The sequence below is a fragment of the Delphinapterus leucas genome, chromosome 1 (assembly GCF_059928025.1).
Source record: "Delphinapterus leucas isolate spDelLeu-1000000601 "Yukka" chromosome 1, BTC_Dleu_Yukka2, whole genome shotgun sequence".
In the NCBI taxonomy this organism is placed as follows: domain Eukaryota; kingdom Metazoa; phylum Chordata; class Mammalia; order Artiodactyla; family Monodontidae; genus Delphinapterus; species Delphinapterus leucas.
In genome coordinates, this window is record NC_143129.1 from 79428396 (window position 1) to 79445328 (window position 16933).

Consider the following 16933-nt stretch of genomic DNA (forward strand, 5'->3'; position numbering starts at 1 on the left):
AACGTTAAAATAATAACATGTATATAGAGAGATAATGAAAAAGTAAATGCGGCAAATGTTAACAATTGGTGAATCTGGGTGAAGAGTATATGAGAGTTCTATGTCTTACAATTTTTCTCTAAGCTTGACATTATTTTAAAATACTTATTAAAAAATTAAAGGGATATATCAACTGAATGCAACAAATGTGTGATCCTTGTTTGATTACTGATCTGAAAAACCAATTATAAAAAGAATTTATGGGAATTCCCTGGTGGTCCAGTGGTTAGGACTCTGCACTTTCACTGTTGTGGGCCCAGGTTCAATCCCTGGTTGGGGAACTAAGATCCCGCAAGCCATGCCACAGGGCAAAAAAAAAAAACAAAAAAAAACCAATAAAGCACCTGAGGAACTTAAGGAAAAAACCTTTAAAAAAAAATTTTATGAGACAGTCAGTTTGAACAATGAGTGTATTATTACATTGAGGAATTATTGTTAATATTTTTAGGTATGATACTGTGGCTATGTTAAAAAGAAAAAAGTCCATCTCTCACAGACATACATATGAAATATCTACAGATGAAACGATACAGCTTGGATTTGCTTCAAAATAATCCAGAGGAGACTAAAGGGAGATAAAACAAGATTGCCATGTACTGATAAGTACTGAAGCAGAGTGATGGCTCCAGGGTAATTATACTATTCTATTTTTTTATGTTTGAAATGTCCCTCCAAAAAGATAAAAACAAACTTTAAAATAAAAATGAGTGTAGGAAAGAAAAGGACTAATGAAGCACAAAAGGCCAAACTAAAACCTTCCTGGGTCTCTAGTCAAACAAAGGTGGGGAGAGCTGCATTAAAGTCCATCCAAGGACCGTTCTTAATTACAAAGGCTAACTCTAAGACAGCATGTGCTCAACCTTCTAAGGAGATCTTAAGTCACTGATCCTGTTCCAAAGCATTTAATACTAAACACTGAGAAAATATTGACAAAATGTATCTCATTTAAGTCAGTGAGCCTCTCCATTATTACCACCTAAACTACTTCCTGAGTCTCTTAAAATTTTATCTTGAGGATTAACCCCAAAACTGTTTAAGAAAGCCTCTTACCACCAATTCCCAGTGATAATGATGCTAGCAAAACAAGGACAAAGGCAGACAATTTACCTCCCCCAATCCTAAAGGTCATCACAAAACATCTTGTTGAGAACTACCACATTGTCAAGAACTGACATATAAGGGCAACAGGAAAGAGGTCTAGGAATGAAAGACCACCATGTTTCTCCTTTGACCATCATCCTGAGTTTGCCTACGTCCGTCCCTACCTAAGAGCAAAGCAGAACTGAGTGTTAAGACAAGGAGCTCCCATAGCCACAAAAATTCAACCTAAATTAGGCCCAAAGCCACCCAGGTTTGACAACGTCACTACCCAGCATCAGGTCTGACTATCCTCCAAATTAGGTCAGATAAGCACGCTGAGCCTTAAGCAACAGCACCTGTGTACTTGTGAAAAGGAGCTGTGAGATCACAGGAAAGCTGAGCTGTAAATCTCACAACCCACCTCTCCCACAAACTCTGAGATCCATCATTACCTAGCCCAGCTCCTATATGATAGGGGGAGGGAGGAAAAAAACCTCAGGTTGTATTTTCTCTTTTTAAATCTTATCCCTCTCCTAAGATAGTTATCAATGACTGGAGGACCAGTTCCTCCAGTTGCTAAATCCAGGGTGTTCTTGCTGGGAGCTCTGGGAGGCCTTGCTTATCTGGCCTGGGTTAACAAACAGTTTCAGAGTGGAGGAAGACGGTGAGCAAGCAGCAGCACAGCATCCTAAAACCCTAGATATTACTTCCTACTAAAAGGAAGAAATCTCTGTTGAATCAACAGAGATGCGAGGGAAGTCAAAAGAGCAGCTGGCTGAGGAGCCAACTGACAAGCAAGGAAGAGAGGGTCCCTCCACCACTGGCAAGCCTTAGGCTAATCTTAGGTGAGTTACGTAACTTACCAAGACTTATTTAATCCTTTACTTATAATACCCTGGTTTTCTTACCTGAAAAATAGAGACAAAGCCTATATCACAAGGTTGCTCTGAGGATTAAACAAGATAACATACGTGAAAGCACCTAGCAGGTAGCCTCAGTTGAATTAGACTCTATTCCATCTGTGAAAAAGCTCAGTGATCACACAACTAAGTCCATGAGGGCCAGACCGCCCCCAACGCCCCCTGCCACTACTTCTAATGGCATGCCCTCAAAGATCCCTGAAAACTGAGCCCTCCTACTATAGGACGTGGGTAAGTCCCTGACCAGGCTGCAAAGCTTCCTCTCCTACTTTTGCCTTCTATGAGAGAAGAGTAATGGGAGAGCAGAGGAGGCCTGATGGATGGACCCTGCACCAAGTTCCTCACACAAAGCTGGATACACAGCCCTATGGGCTGGCCTAGTTTCTAGCTGTGATGTAACACAGAGACCTTGGACTAAACCAGGTTTCTCTAGGCCCCTCCTCAATATTCTAAGCTCCACTCAGAGGCCTGAGTCAACTCTATGGGTCACTGCCCGGTCAAGAAATAAAAGTGGCCTCTTGGAACAGTGAGGCCCAGCTAAGGATGTAGAAAGTGGGAGAGTCCAGAATTTGGAGGCGTGGATAAAAGCAATGAGGAAAGAAATGTGAGGGTCAGTCCTTCCTAGGCAATAGAAGTATATAAAAAAGATGCTGCTCTTCCTGAACTACAGAAACTACTTTTCCAAGAGATGGGAGAACTAATTACAAATCATTCAGAATGACTGAAGGACCACATCCCCTCAAAGAGGGCTGCAGGAAGCCAGATCCCTACAATCAAGCAGCAGTACCCCTCTCCCCCCCAGTCTCCAGAGGCCCTTTGTAAAGATGGAATCACACACGCACCTGCCAACAAATGCTGGCAGAATGACTCTGTTCAGAGTAAGCCCTTCACAACGGCACCTCAGAGCTGAGTAAATATTTACCATCTCTAGGAGCTTCTAAAATAATTTTTCTAGTACTAAAATTACCTGACCATGGTTTCCATGACAGCAGCAGTAGATGGAGTGGGGGTGGAAAGCGGGAAGGTCTTCTAGTTTGCAAGTATACACCTGAAGCTGGAGACTGAAGTCTGAGGATTGCTAACCTCTCAGTTTCCCCTCCCTCAGCCAGGTAAACATACAGTTTGTTAAAAACTGTATATTGGGCTTCCCTGGTGGCTCAGTGGTTAAGAATCTGCCTGCTAATGCAGGGGACACGGGTTCAAGCCCTGGTCTGGGAAGATCCCACATGCCGCGGAGCAACTACGCCCGTGAGCCACAACTGCTGAGCCTGCGCATATGGAGTCTGTGCTCCGCAACAAGAGAGGCTGCGATAGTGAGAGGCCCGCGCACCGCGATGAAGAGTGGCCCCTGCTTGCCACAACTAGAGAAAGCCCTCGCACAGAAACGAAGACCCAACACAGCAAAAATAAATTAATCAATTAATAAACTCCTACCCCCAACATCTTCCAAAAAAAAAAAATCTGCCTACCAATGCAGGGGACACGGGTTTGAGCCCTGGTCTAGGAAGATCCCACATGCCGCGGAGCAACTAAGCCCATGTGCCACAACTACTGAGCCTGCGCTCTAGAGCCGGCAAGCCACAACTACTGAAGCCCGCACGCCTAGAGCCTGTGCTCCACAACAAGAGAAGCCACTGCAATGAGAAGCCTGCGCACTGCAACGAAGAGTAGCCCCCGCTCGCCACAACTAGAGAAAGCCTGCACGCAGCAACGAAGACCAACGCAGCTAAAAATAATTAATTAAAAAAAAACCCTGTGTATTAAATATTGCCCCTTTATGGGAAGTCAGTGGCCTTGAGGGACTAAAATCCAAAGGCTTAAGGAAAAGATATGATCTGACCTACAAAATCCCCAAGGACCCATATTAGTAAAGAACTACTGAACTACTGAACGAACTGGGTTCCAAGTATTCTACAACCAAGAGTCACTTTTATGTGAAATGAGAATTTAAGGGGAAAAAAATCAGAGATGACTCAAAGCCCATTCCCTGGAGAATCTTCACAGACTGGACATGAATTACTCCTTGGAGAAAATCTGGAAGGGACATACCTCTAACCAAATGCAACCCTGAGACTTGTCCATAGCTTAAGAGGAAGTTCTAACTTGTTTGGGCCACAGCTTCTGCTTTTAGCCTGATTTCAAAGTGGACAGGGTCCTTCTCCACAGAGGAGTGACCGGGAGCTTTGAAGGCTTGTGAAACTAGGAGCTACATGTTTTAAACCCCTCCAATCTTTGGCACTATTTTCATCTCATTCCTCAAATCTGGACAGGGGTGGGCAAGAATTCCCCATTCAAAGAGAAGAACAGGGCCAAAGAGAAGAAAGGATACAACAAATGCTCCCTTGGGTAGAAGAGTCACAGTCCCTGCCTGGGATGCTCTTCACCAGTGCTTCATACTCCAGGCCTCTAAGGGGCTTTCCTCATCACTCCCAGCTGTAATGACTCCAGTCTCTTCACTACCCTCGCTGGGGTTTTGTTTTTACCTTTCTTGTGAGCGTATTAACTCAGTCTTCAGATGATAAGCTCTGGAAGGCAGGCCTTGGGTCTTCCTCATTCTATTTTCCTATCAGACTCAGCACAGAGTAAGTATATATCTGGTCAGGAAGCTACTGCCTCTGTATTCCTGGGCAATAGGTGGGCCTATGCTGGAAAATAACCAAGCCAGAACAAGCTGAGATCAGTCAACACCAGGTTTTGATAACTTCCGTGTGCAGAGATCTGTGCGGAGACCCAGAGGAAGAAACCAGTAAGTCTTGACCTTAGAGACACTCTGGTCTAGTGGCAACCACATACATGGGGTTAAAAGCAGTGGCAATACTTGTTGGAAAATTCAAATGCAAAGAACAAAGGGCAAAGAAGGAAAGAGGGGAGGCCGACACATTCTGGGAAATATCTACACCACAAAGGATATCAGGAAAAAAAGGAGACCCTCCCTCCCCCTTCTCTCTGGAAACAGTTTAAAGTTCACTCTCAAGACAGTCCAAAAAAGCAAGAAAATAAATGCTTCCTCTCTTTTGTGGTCCCCTTCTGCCATATCATTTCGCTTACTATCAAACATATCACTACTCAGAAGAACAGGATGCTGTGGTACAAATTAGAGCAGGACGACCTTTCCAGCAATCAGGGGGGGGAATAAACTGTTTCGCCACCCTTGGGGTCTCTTCCCCTCTACCCAACTGGTGTAGGGATCAAAGGTACTCTGACTTTCTTGTTACAATTCTAGAGTTTCAGTGCTAGATAGAACACAGGGCTCAATAAATACTTTGACAGTGACAGTGGCCATTTCTAAAAACACAGATAATTTAAATTACCAGGCAATCCTGGCAAAGTCACTTGTATTTATTTTGGGAATACATTACTTTTAGAAGTATTGTTTATGTTCCTAATTATATCTACCTTAGCTGATAAAAACAACAGCAGAAAACAAACTTTGATTCATCTAAATGCACACAGAATTATGGGGGAGAAGCATGATGGGAAGCCAGCTGGTCTGTGAACAGACACTTGCGATGGATAATTCACAAAGCTGCTATCCAGCCGCTCCTTGATTCACAAAGCTTTTTTGCATGTATGTTCCACCATCTTGTATCTGCGCCAACATTTTTTTCAAATTTAAACTATGAACTCCACCTATCTGCTTGACCACCCTCTAACATCTGATACAGAGCAGTGACAAAGTCAGAAGCAGGGAAATGGCCAGTGAAGAGCCAGAGCCTAATAATTTACTCATCCTGTCCCTGGATAACCACTAAATTGAATGCATTAGGTCTTACAAACAGTTCAGCAATCATGTCCCACTTCTGGGTCTCATATTCCTAAGTATGTCTTTTCATGTATAGCAGTGGAAAGGGATAAATGATCAACTCTGGATTGTCAGGGACAGGGCAAGAGGAACAAGTCGGGGAGGGTCGGGTCAATTATTCAGTAGTCTAAAATCCCCATTCAGGCCCACTGCATCGCCTCACCCTACTCTCTTTCTCAGCATCTATGTGTTCTCTTCTTTGTGTGTGTGCTATCTGGTTCTGAAGGAGTCCCCTAGGTCCCATTCACCCCGCACCTCACCCCACTACCTAACGAAACACAACTCACTTTTCCTTAAGTCCTCACTCATTCTCAATGCCCAGTTAACATCACCGGCAATTGATGATGTCTACATGAAGTCAATACTGTCTAACGGGAGGGTCCACGGTCTACTGCAAGCTCCTATCAGCCCCCCAGACACCTACACATACATACGTTACCTCTCAACTCAATGTATGACCTAAGATGAAACAGGGTAAATATTAATAATAGCTGTGGCCTGTAATGGGAAAGGAATGTCAAAGATACATTCAGTTGATCTGGATGCTGTATCCCTTCCTCATCAACACCCCCCCACCATTTTCACACTAGTAGCTGCTGTTTCGACCTGTCCAGGAAGTTGGCCCACACTTCCTCCTTCACAAGCAGGAAGTCTGTAGCAGTGTTTGTGCTCTTAGAAAACACGTGAAGGCCTCCTCCCCCACCCCCACCCCGTATTCGCTCGTTTCCCTCCTCAACCCCATTTCTTAACTCCCTTCCCCACCCCCCCACACCTACCTCCTCTAACTCATCCTTGGCATCCAAACTGGTTGCAAGTAGCAGCCTCCCCCCTCCTGGGGCTCCTGCTCCCGCTCCTCCTCCACCTCCCGCTGCTCCCGAAGCAGCTCCTGCTGCTGCTGCTGCCGCCCCCTTTCCCTTCTGTAACTCCATGGCTGCAGCCGGGAGACGGGAAAAGGCCAGGGAGTGGATGGATGGGAAGTCCTAGAAAGGGGGAATTGGGGATTGCCAGGGACTGGGGGGAAAGAGGGACAAGTGGGGGAGGGGAAGAAAAGATTCCCTGGCCTCTCCACTCCTCCCTCCTCTCCGAAGGGCCGCTCCCGTGCAGGAGGCAAGGCAGACGGGCCTCCAGGTCCTGCCTCTGGAGTGGCAGTGCTGAGGAAACACCGTTAGCTCTTAAGTATGCTGGGGTAAGGGTCTGCAACCCTACAGGAAGGGTAGGAGAGGCTTCTGTCCCTGAAGTGGAAGAGGAGCCCTTTCTGGCTTCTGACCCTAAGAGAAGCAGAGAAAACCCTAAGTTTCTGCCTCAGGAGGTGGGGGAAAGAGGAGTCCTGCCCCTGAAGCATGGGGTAGGAAACCTTCCTGGCTGGTGCCCCAAGGGTTGGGGAGCGAGGTTCCTTTGGTTCCGGCCCCCAGGAGTGAGGGTGAGGCAGTAAGCGCTATAGGAGGACCAGCTTCTCCCTACACCACACAGACGCGGCCATGGTGGAAGGGCGGGGGGTGGGAGGACCGAGGGCGACGGCGGGGGAGGGGGAGGAATCGTGGAGGCCCGCGCCGGAAGTGAGCAGTCGCGGTCCCTGGCCTCCGCCAATAGCGGCTTCCGCGGTGGCGCTGAGTCTCGAAGGGGTAGGCCGACGTCGGCCCGCTGGCCTTTTCCCGGGCTGCCAATGGTATTGAGCAGAAGAGAGACCGGCCTGATGGACAACCGGTGTGCCCAATAGCATCCCTCCTTTGCGCTTGGGGGGCGGGACGGAACTACTTCCCGGAGGTGGGGCGGCTGTGAGAGATTATCAGGAAGGAGAGAGGCTGCGCCTGCGTGTATCAAAGCGCGTGCGCGGCGCTGGCCTCCGCCCTCTTTTCCTCCCTTATTCGGAAGCTGGGGTGGGTACGGGAACCCGGCGCTGTTCCTAGGTATCTTTGGGAAATCCGAAGGCTAGCTACGAATTGATAGTGCATTCACTATCAATTCGTAGGAAGTGGAGCCCTAACCCTTAAGCAGTCCCAGAGCAAGTGTCATCGGATGGTGTGCAACCAGGTCCCGGAGCTAAGAGTACGTCACACAAGCCAGTGTATGCGTTCATGCAAATGCAGTTATCAGCCGGACGTTGCCAAAAAAAAAAAAAAAAAAAAGTTCATGGACCCACCTGTGTACTAGAATCGTGCACTGATTCATTAGAATCGTGCATGGATTCATTATTAGAAAGGCTTCTGGAAGCCCTATATTGTCCTCCTGCCTTATCTGTGATCGTGTCAGCATTTGCCCCCAGAAGCCCAGTGTGGAAGCTTGTTTTTGACATTCATTATTTTCCTCCCGTATTCAGTCACTAAAGGCTGTTTGATGTTTTTTCTTAGAAATGTCACTGGTGGCTTCCCTGGTGGTGCAGTGGTTAAGAATCTGTCTGCCAATGCAGGGAACACGGGTTGGAGCCCTGGTCTGGGAAGACCCCACATCCCGCGGAGCAGCTCAGTGCACCAAAACTACCCAGCCTGCGCTCTAGAGCCCACAAACCACAACTACTGATCCTGCGTGCCACAACTACTGGAGCCCGCATGCCTACAGCCCGTGCTCTGCAACAAGAGAAGCCACCGCAATAAGCCCGCGCACCTCAATGAAGAGTAGCCCCCGCTCCACGCAACTAGATAAAGCCCACACGTAGCAACAAAGACCTAACACAGCCAAAAATTTAAAAAAAAAAATCTCTGGAATTTCTTCCTCTCTAGCCTATATATTTATATATATATATATATATATGGTATATCTTTAGGGGTTACAATGGATTCTAATCCATTCAACATCCTGCCACTTCTCTAATCTTACTAAACTACCCTCTCAGGCACTTTCTAAATTTCCCAAATCCTTAGTAAACCTATCTGACTCATCCCTACCTAATCAATATAGTCTCCCAAGACCTTAAATTCCTATCATTAAAAAAAAAACAATGTCAATAATAAAAACTCATAACAATTCAAGTATTAAAGTTGAAGTGAACCTTCTTTTTTCCTTTTAACCCCTCCAGTCTTACTTCTCTTGAGTCATCAGTGTCACTAATTTGTTGTATATCTTTCCCTACTTTTTCAAACATGCATAAACACATATCCACAGTTTATTTCTTTGGTTGTTTTCATTTGGTTTTTAGCAAAAATAAAATCATGTTTTACAATTTCTTGCTCAATTAACATTTATATCCTGGCAATTTTTTCCCCAAAATCAAAACATGGAAATCTACTTTATTCTATTTAACAACCTCAAAATATTCTCCTCCTCTCCTCTGAAGAAATTGAGCTCTTCCCTGATCCTGCCCCCACCTAGTTGATTTCTAGAACAAAAGACCTTCCATTTGTCAAAATCTACCCTGTGTTGAAGGTAATTGAGATTACAAATAGAAAGCTTTTTTTGGAGGCAGGGGAAACTATAGTTATCATTAATAAGAATCAAATAATAAGGCCCTAGAATCAAGAAAAAAAGACAGTGCTGCAGAAAGTTCCTCCATCAGGGAGAAAAACAACCCAATGCCTAATAATCCTGAGAGGGTTTTGGGTTGTTATAATGGAGGATTTCTCCCTACCTCAGACAGAATGATGAATTAAAGAAAGGATCTGGGTAAAGACTAAAAAGGCATGCTTATAAAATATACAGAAAAACATAAAGCTGAGACTACTAGCTAATAGACTGGATTTCCAGATTGCACTGAAAAGGTTGTTAATGAGATCAGGGAATGAACTGAACATAACAAGAAGATATTTAATAATGAAAAATGTGCTTATTTACATGCCTAGGCCTTATTCTATTGGGTTAAAAGCCAAAAAGTGCTATTGGTTTTTAAGTAAAAATAAAAGACACATTTTTCATTTTTCAAGAACTTTATTGAACAACGTATTCACTGTTTTGTTCCACTACCTTGTGCCATTTTTCAGGCAGCTTCATAATTCCATCTTCCCAAAACTTTTTATCTTTTTGAGCAAAGAACTGTTCCAAGTGCCTTTTACAGTCTTCCAGGGAATTGACATTTTTTCCACTAAGAGAATTTTGTAAAGACTGAAATAAATGAAAATCTGAAGGTGCAATGCCTGGTGAATACGGTGGATGAATCAGAACTTCCCAGCCAAGCTGTAACAGTTTTTGCCTGGTCATCAAAGAAACATGTGGTCTTGTGTTATCCTGATGGAAGAGTATGTGTTTTCTGTTGGCTAATTCCGGACACTTTTTGTCGAGTCCTGCTTTCAGTTGGTCTAATTGGGAGCAGTACTTGTTGGAATTAATCGTTTGATCTTCCAGAAGGAGCTCATAACGGAGGACTCCCTTCCAATCCCACCATATACACACCATCACCTTCTTTGGGTGAAGGCCGGCCTTTGGTGTGGTTGGTGGTGGTTCCTTTCACTTGCCCCACGATCTTTTCTGTTTCACATTCTTGTACAGTATCCACTTTTCATCACCCGTCACAATTTGTTTTAAAAACGGAACGTTTTCATTACGTTTAAGTAGAAAATCGCATGCGGGAATATGGTCAAGAAGGTTTTTTTTGCTTAACTTATGTTGACCCAAACATCAAAGTGATGGATATAACCAAGATGGTGCAAATGATTTTCAAGGCTTGACTTGGATATTTTGAGTATGTTGGCTATCTCCCGCGTGGTATAACGTTGACTGTTGTCAATTAATGTCTCGATCTGAGCGCTATCAACTTCAACTGGTCTACCCGATTGTGGAGCATCGTCCAGCGAGAAATCTCCAGCACGAAACTTTGTAAACCACTTTTGACACGTTCGATCAGTCACAGCACCTTCTCCATATACTGCACACATCTTTTTGCATTTCAGTTGCGTTTCTACCTTTCTTGAAATAATAAAGCATAATATGCCGAAAATGTTGCTTTTGTTCTTCCATCTTCAATATTAAAATGGCTACATAAAAATTCACCAATTTTGGTAAGTCTTTTTTTAAATGCAGACTGATATGACAGCAGTCACATACAATCTAACAAAATTGTTTCGAATGAAGTTAAAGACAACTAAGTGCTACTAGAGCCATCTTATGGAAAAAATGGAATGAGCCTTTTGGCCAACCCAATAGAAAGGATTTAAAACAAACAGGGATAAATGTGAGTTCCTGAAATTAATATTAAAAAATTAGTGAAGGGCTTCCCTGGTGGCGCAGTGGTTGAGAGTCCTCCTGCCGATGCAGGGGACACGGGTTCGTGCCCCGGTCCGGGAAGATCCCACGTGCCGCGGAGTGGCTGGGCCCATGAGCCATGGCCACTGAGCCTGCTCGTCCGGAGCCTGTGCTCCGCAACGGGAGAGGCCACAACAGTGAGAGGCCCGCGTACCGCCCTCCCCCAAAAAAAGAAAAAAAAAAAGCATTATGACATTGGATTTGGCAATGGATTCTTAGATATAATACCAAAAGCATGAACAAAAAAAGTAAGAAGAAATAAACTGAGCTTCATTAAAACTTAAAACTTGTACATCAAAGGATATTATCGAGAAAGTTAAAAGACAACCCACAGAAAGGGAGAAAATATTTTCATGTCATATGAGGGTTTAATATCCAGAATATATAAAGAACTCCTAAAACTCAAAAACAAAAAAACAAACCACCCAATTAGAAAATGGGCAGAGGACTTGAATAGATGTTTGCCCAAAGAAGATATACAAATGGCCAATAAGCACATGCAAAGATGGTCAACATCATTAGTAATAAGGGAAATACAAAGCAAATGCATGTTACAACATGGATGAACCTTAAAAACAATATGTTAAGTGAAATAATCCAGACAGGAAAGGATAACTATTGCATGATTCCAGTTATATGAAATATCTACAATAGACAAATTCATAAAAATAGAAAGTAGATTAGAGGTTACCAGGGGTTAGGGGAGGTGGGAATGGGAAATCATTGTTTAGTGGTTATAGACTTTCTTTTTGAGGTGATGAATACATTTTGGGAATAATGTTGATGGTTATACAACATTGTGAATGTAATTAATGTCACTGACTTACACACTTAAAAATGGTTAAAATGGCAAATTTTGTGTTGCATGTATTTTACCACAGTAAAAAATAATTTAAAAAAACTACAATGAAAAAAATCAACATTTGACAAAAATTGTAGTAATAATGATTTAAGCAAGAATCAGAGAAACCCAAATTGAGAGACATTCTAAAACGTAACTGCCCTGTCCAAAATGTTAAGGTCATTTAGACCTAAGATTGAAGGACTCTTCTAGATTAAAAAATACCGAGACATGACAACTATATGTAATGTGTGATCTTGGACTGGATCTTGGACTGAAAAAAAAATGTTTTCTATAATGTACATTATTGGAACAATTGGAAATTTGAAAACATGCTATAGACTAGATAGAAGTACATTTCCTGATTTTGACAAATAACTAATGGTTATGTAAGAGAATGTCATATATAATTTATACATATATAAAATAATATATTAATATGTATATTTATACTTATATATATAAAATCCTATCCCTTTATGTTATAGATATAGATATACAGATGTATACAGATAGGTAGATAGAAAGGGAGAGAAAGAGAATGATAAAGAAAATGTGGTAAAATGTTAATGGGTAAATCTAGTTGAAGGGTGTACAGAAGTTCTTTGTACCCTTCTTGCAACAGTTCTGTAAATTAAAAATTACTTCAATTTTTTAAAATTTCAAAAAGAAACTTATGAGATACCACTAAACACTTACGAGAATGAAAAGACTGACAATACCAAGTGTTGGTGAGGATGTCCAGTGATTGGCACTATCATACACTGCTGGATGGTGTGGAAATTAGTCTAATTACTTTAGTAAACCATTGAACAGTATCTACCAAAGTTAAACAGTTGCCTGTCCCAGGACATAATAGTTCCACTCTAAGTTTACAGCCAAGAGAAATTAGTGTATGTGTCCACTAAAAGGCATGTATAAGAAAGTTCATAGGACTTCCCTGGTGGTCCAGTGGTTAAGACTCTCCGCTTCCACTGCAGGGGGTGGGGGGCGGGGAGTGTTTGATCCCTGATCAGGGAAGTTCCACATGCCAAGTGGTGTGGCCAGTAGCATTATTTATTACAGTAAAAAACTAGAAACAATTGTGAACCTAAAACTACTCTAAAAAAGTCTTTTTTAAAAAAACTAGAAATAATCCAAAAGTCCATCAACAATAGAAAGGATATAGAAAGGAATAATATATATTATATATATATTCATATATATATGAATCACTTTGCTGAAATCACACCTTAACTAACACAACATTATCAGTCAACTATGCTTCAGTCAAAAAAACAAAAAGGGCTTCCCTGGTGGCGCAGTGGTTGAGAGTCCGCCTGACGATGCAGGGAACACGGGTTCGTGCCCCGGACCAGGAAGATCCCACATGCCGCGGAGCGGCTAGGCCCGTGAGCCATGGCCACTGAGCCTGCGCGTCCGGAGCCTATGCTCCATAATGGGAGAGGCCACAACAGTGAGAGGCCCAAATACCGAAAAAAAAAAAAAAAAAAGATAAATAACAAGGTTCTACTGTATAGCACAGGGAACTATATTCAATATCTTGTAATAAAGCATAATGGAAAAAAAAGATATTGTTATTTTTCTAGGTTTTGGTATGTTTGGAAGCTTTTCAAAATTTAAAATTTGTAATTTGTTGTAATTTATCTTCACATTCTAATTAAATATTTCATACCTAATTTTGTATTCTCTTTTTTTAATTTTTAATTTATTTATTTTATTGATTTTTTTTTTGGCCGCATTGGGTCTTTGTTGCTGCGCGCGGGCTTTCTCTAGTTGAGGTGAGTCGGGGCTACTCTTCGTTGCGGTGCACAGGGGCTTCTTTTGTTGCAGAGTATGGGCTCTAGGCGCACAGGCTTCGAGGGCTCTAGAGCACAGGCTCAGTAGCTGTGGTGCGTGGGCTTAGCTGCTCCACAGCATGTGGGATCTTCCCGGGCCAGGGCTCGAACCTGTGTCCCCTGCATGGCAGGTGGATTCTTAACCACTGCACCACCAGGGAAGCCCTGTACTCTCTTTCTCAAAGAGGACCTACCAGATTGTATAAACTTCAAGCCCCACAAAACCTGGATCCATCCTGGCTGCGGGCCAGCTGGAGAGGGACTCTGAGGAGACAGTAAGCCTGTCTAATGAGTATTTAGGTAGAAACACTGTGCTCTTAGTGACATAACCCTCCTCTTCTTCATCTCTTATATGAAATCTTTAGTAAAATGGGTATTTTTCACTTTAAAATTTAACAGAGTACAAGGTGGGAGAGACTTGGATTAACAGCAGCAATGTGAGAAAAACTGTGGAGGTGGGGGAAGGGAGAGGTATGTGTGACCACAAGTTCCATAATAGCCCATTGTGTGACAGAGGCAAGGAGGTGAGAGTTGCCTGATCTCTGTACTCCTCAGACTGCACCTGGATGATTCTGCTCCTGACAGGGAGGCAGGCTGTCAAAGGGAGGTTGATGAACCAGGTGAACCCACAGGAGCTCACCCAGAATGGTACAGAGTTTGCAGTCAGATCTTAGAGAAATCTCTAAAGAAACTAGTGATGTTATATGGCTAAGGCTCCAATATGGGGCGGGGGTGGGAGTCGGGGAAATGGGGGGAGGCGGTGGAGGGGTGAGCTGTTGTTGGAAGAGAGAGGAGACTTTACAGAGCTAGGAATGGCAGTGGTAGGGCCAGTGGAAGAGGTAGTAAGAGGCAGATTGGCCTTTCCATAAACATAAAGGGAATTTGTATTAAATACCCAATATCAAACAATTTTTTTTTTTTTGCGGTACGCGGGCCTCTCACTGCTGTGGCCTCTCCCGTTGCAGAGCACAGGCTCTGGATGCGCAGGCTCAGTGGCCATGGTTCACGGGCCCAGCCGCTCCGTGGCATGTGGGATCTTCCCGGACCGGGGCACGAACCCGTGTCCCCTGCACCGGCAGGCAGACTCTCAACCACTGAGCCACCAGGGACGCCCCCCAAACAATTTTTAATTCACATTGGAATGATGTTCATCAAATGTTAACAATAACTATTCAATGGCAGAATTTTAATTGTCAGGCGGATTCTTAACCACTTAACCATGATGGCTTTTTCATATGACAAGACACAATCTTCTCTGTACCTCTTTATAGAAGTGTGTGTCATTTCTAGAAAACAATAAAGTCACAAGTTTTTGTTTTTGGGGTTTTTTTGGCGGCGCTTGTGGGATCCTAGTTCTCCGACCGACCAGGGAAGCCAAGTCCTAACCACTGGACGGCCAGGGAATTCCCATCACACTAGTCTTTTTTTTTTAAGTCTCTATTAGCTATAGGTGGTCTGTAAAGTCTCAGTTCAGCTACTGGAATACCTCTACCCTTGCTGCTTCTTTCAACTGTCACACAAGTGGATTTATCAGACAAGCTCGTCCTGAGCTTCACAATTTATATAAAAACTCAGCTCCAGGCTCAGCAAAACAAAGGACCCGGGACTTCCCTGGTGGCGCAGTGGTTAAGAATCTGCCTGCCAATGCGGGGGACACGGGTTCGAGCCCTGGCCCCAGAAGATCCCACATGCTGCGGAGCAGCTGAGCCCCTGTGCCACAACTGCTGAGCAGCCCCCGCTCGCCATAACTAGAGAAAGCCCGCACACAGCAACGAAGACCCAATGCAGCCAAGGATAAATAAATAAAAATAAATTAAAAAAAACAAAACAAAGGACCCTTCATCCAACAAGATGTGCCTTCCTTAGGTGGCAGCTGAAGGAGCATGAGCATGCTTCCTTGTCCATAAACAAAGATGATTTCCTCAAAAGCAATTCTGATGATAGAAATATCTCCATCTTCTTATATCAGGAAGAACATTCTAATTACAGCTGTTCAAAAATAGAATGGTCTTAGTTCCAAGTCCCTGAAAGTTTTCCAATAGAACATGGAAGTTACACAGATGTTTTTAAAAGGATTTCAGCCCTGGATAAGCGGTTGGAGTGCATAACCCCTAGTTTTTCTTCTAAGATTTTTAGATCTTACCTCTCATTGAGGGGTCTAATCATGTACTGCATTTTGCTTCCAACTGTTCCCTGGACATCAGGAACTCCTTACATCTAGCATAATGGTTTGCATAGTGTAGACTCTTAATAACACTAGTAAACAACTAGTTCTTACTACCTGCCCTTCCGTGTTCTAAGGATGTAGTGGGAAAAACCTCTTATAATCCTCCAGGCAACCCTGTGGGGTAGGTCTTGTTATGACCATTCCCGTGTTAGAGCAGAAAACTGAGGCTTAGAGAAGTTGAGAAATTTGCCCAAAGCCACATGGATTATAGGTGGCAGAGCTGGGTTTGAATCCGGAGTTAGTCTCTTACCCAGCATCACACTGCCTCTCACTTGATAGACGTTTGAAATTACTCCAGTTCTGAATACTGGGATGTGGAATTTTGGCCTGGTTCTGGCCTGCTGGGAGTTTGGTGGGCTGAGAAAACATAAGCCAACCTGATCATAGGACATTATCAGCAGTGAAGGTATGCCATATGCAGTCCACATTTGAAAGCCAAAGGCAGAGAGTAACAGTGGGATGGCTGCATCACGTCCAGAAGGGGTACCACAGTGATGAACAGATGTATTTGGTTATGGAATCTTTGCTATGGAAAGGTTCTTAAAGGGCAATCAGCCCACCTACCCACTCACTGGTACAACATGTGTGATAGGGAACTGGGTGGGTGGGCTTTTTCCCTATCTGATCCCACTCACTAAACCTGGAGTTAGCACTATCAGGGTTCCTGCCCCCGCACCTCCTCTCTTCCTATGGCCTCATCACCCTCACCAGTACCCAAATTCATTAGCATCTTGATGGTAAACACCTCACCTGGAGTTTTTCTTGTGTTCCAGCTCAATGAGATTAAATCTCCCTGGACAGCATTAGGGTTTTTCTTTATGGTTAATTTACTTATTTTTGTATTTTTACAGCTCTTGCAATTTAATGAAAAAATGACTTTCAGGATGCCAAACTGGCCTCCACTGCTAATTAGATTCCATGGATCTGTCCTGAAAGGTATAAATCATTAAAAAAAAATTATCACTAAATGTACTGTTATGATAAATAAATTACCCAAGCTCTTTGATATAGAGAAAA

At 43.5% G+C, this 16933-nt stretch overlaps 1 protein-coding gene across 9 annotated transcripts in view; it reads right to left on the minus strand.

Annotated features, from left to right (window-relative positions):
• Positions 1-7359, minus strand: part of INTS3 (integrator complex subunit 3) — a 39018-nt gene extending 31659 nt beyond the window's left edge. For 2 of the 9 annotated variants that reach the window (XM_089915083.1, XM_089915070.1), the window contains exons 1-2: positions 4523-4684; positions 1983-2027 (exon numbers count right to left, since the gene is read on the minus strand). Coding sequence is in view for 2 of the 9 variants with exons in the window: in XM_022559269.3 (XP_022414977.1) it covers positions 6618-6770 (153 nt within the window). In the remaining 7 variants the exon portion in view is untranslated. Of the gene's footprint in view, positions 1-1982; positions 2028-3006; positions 3471-4522; positions 4685-6617 lie in introns of those variants that run through there. The other 7 variants (XM_089915074.1, XM_022559269.3, XM_089915082.1 and 4 more) reach the window with 7 other exon arrangements.
• Between the last annotated feature and the right edge of the window lie 9574 nt (positions 7360-16933).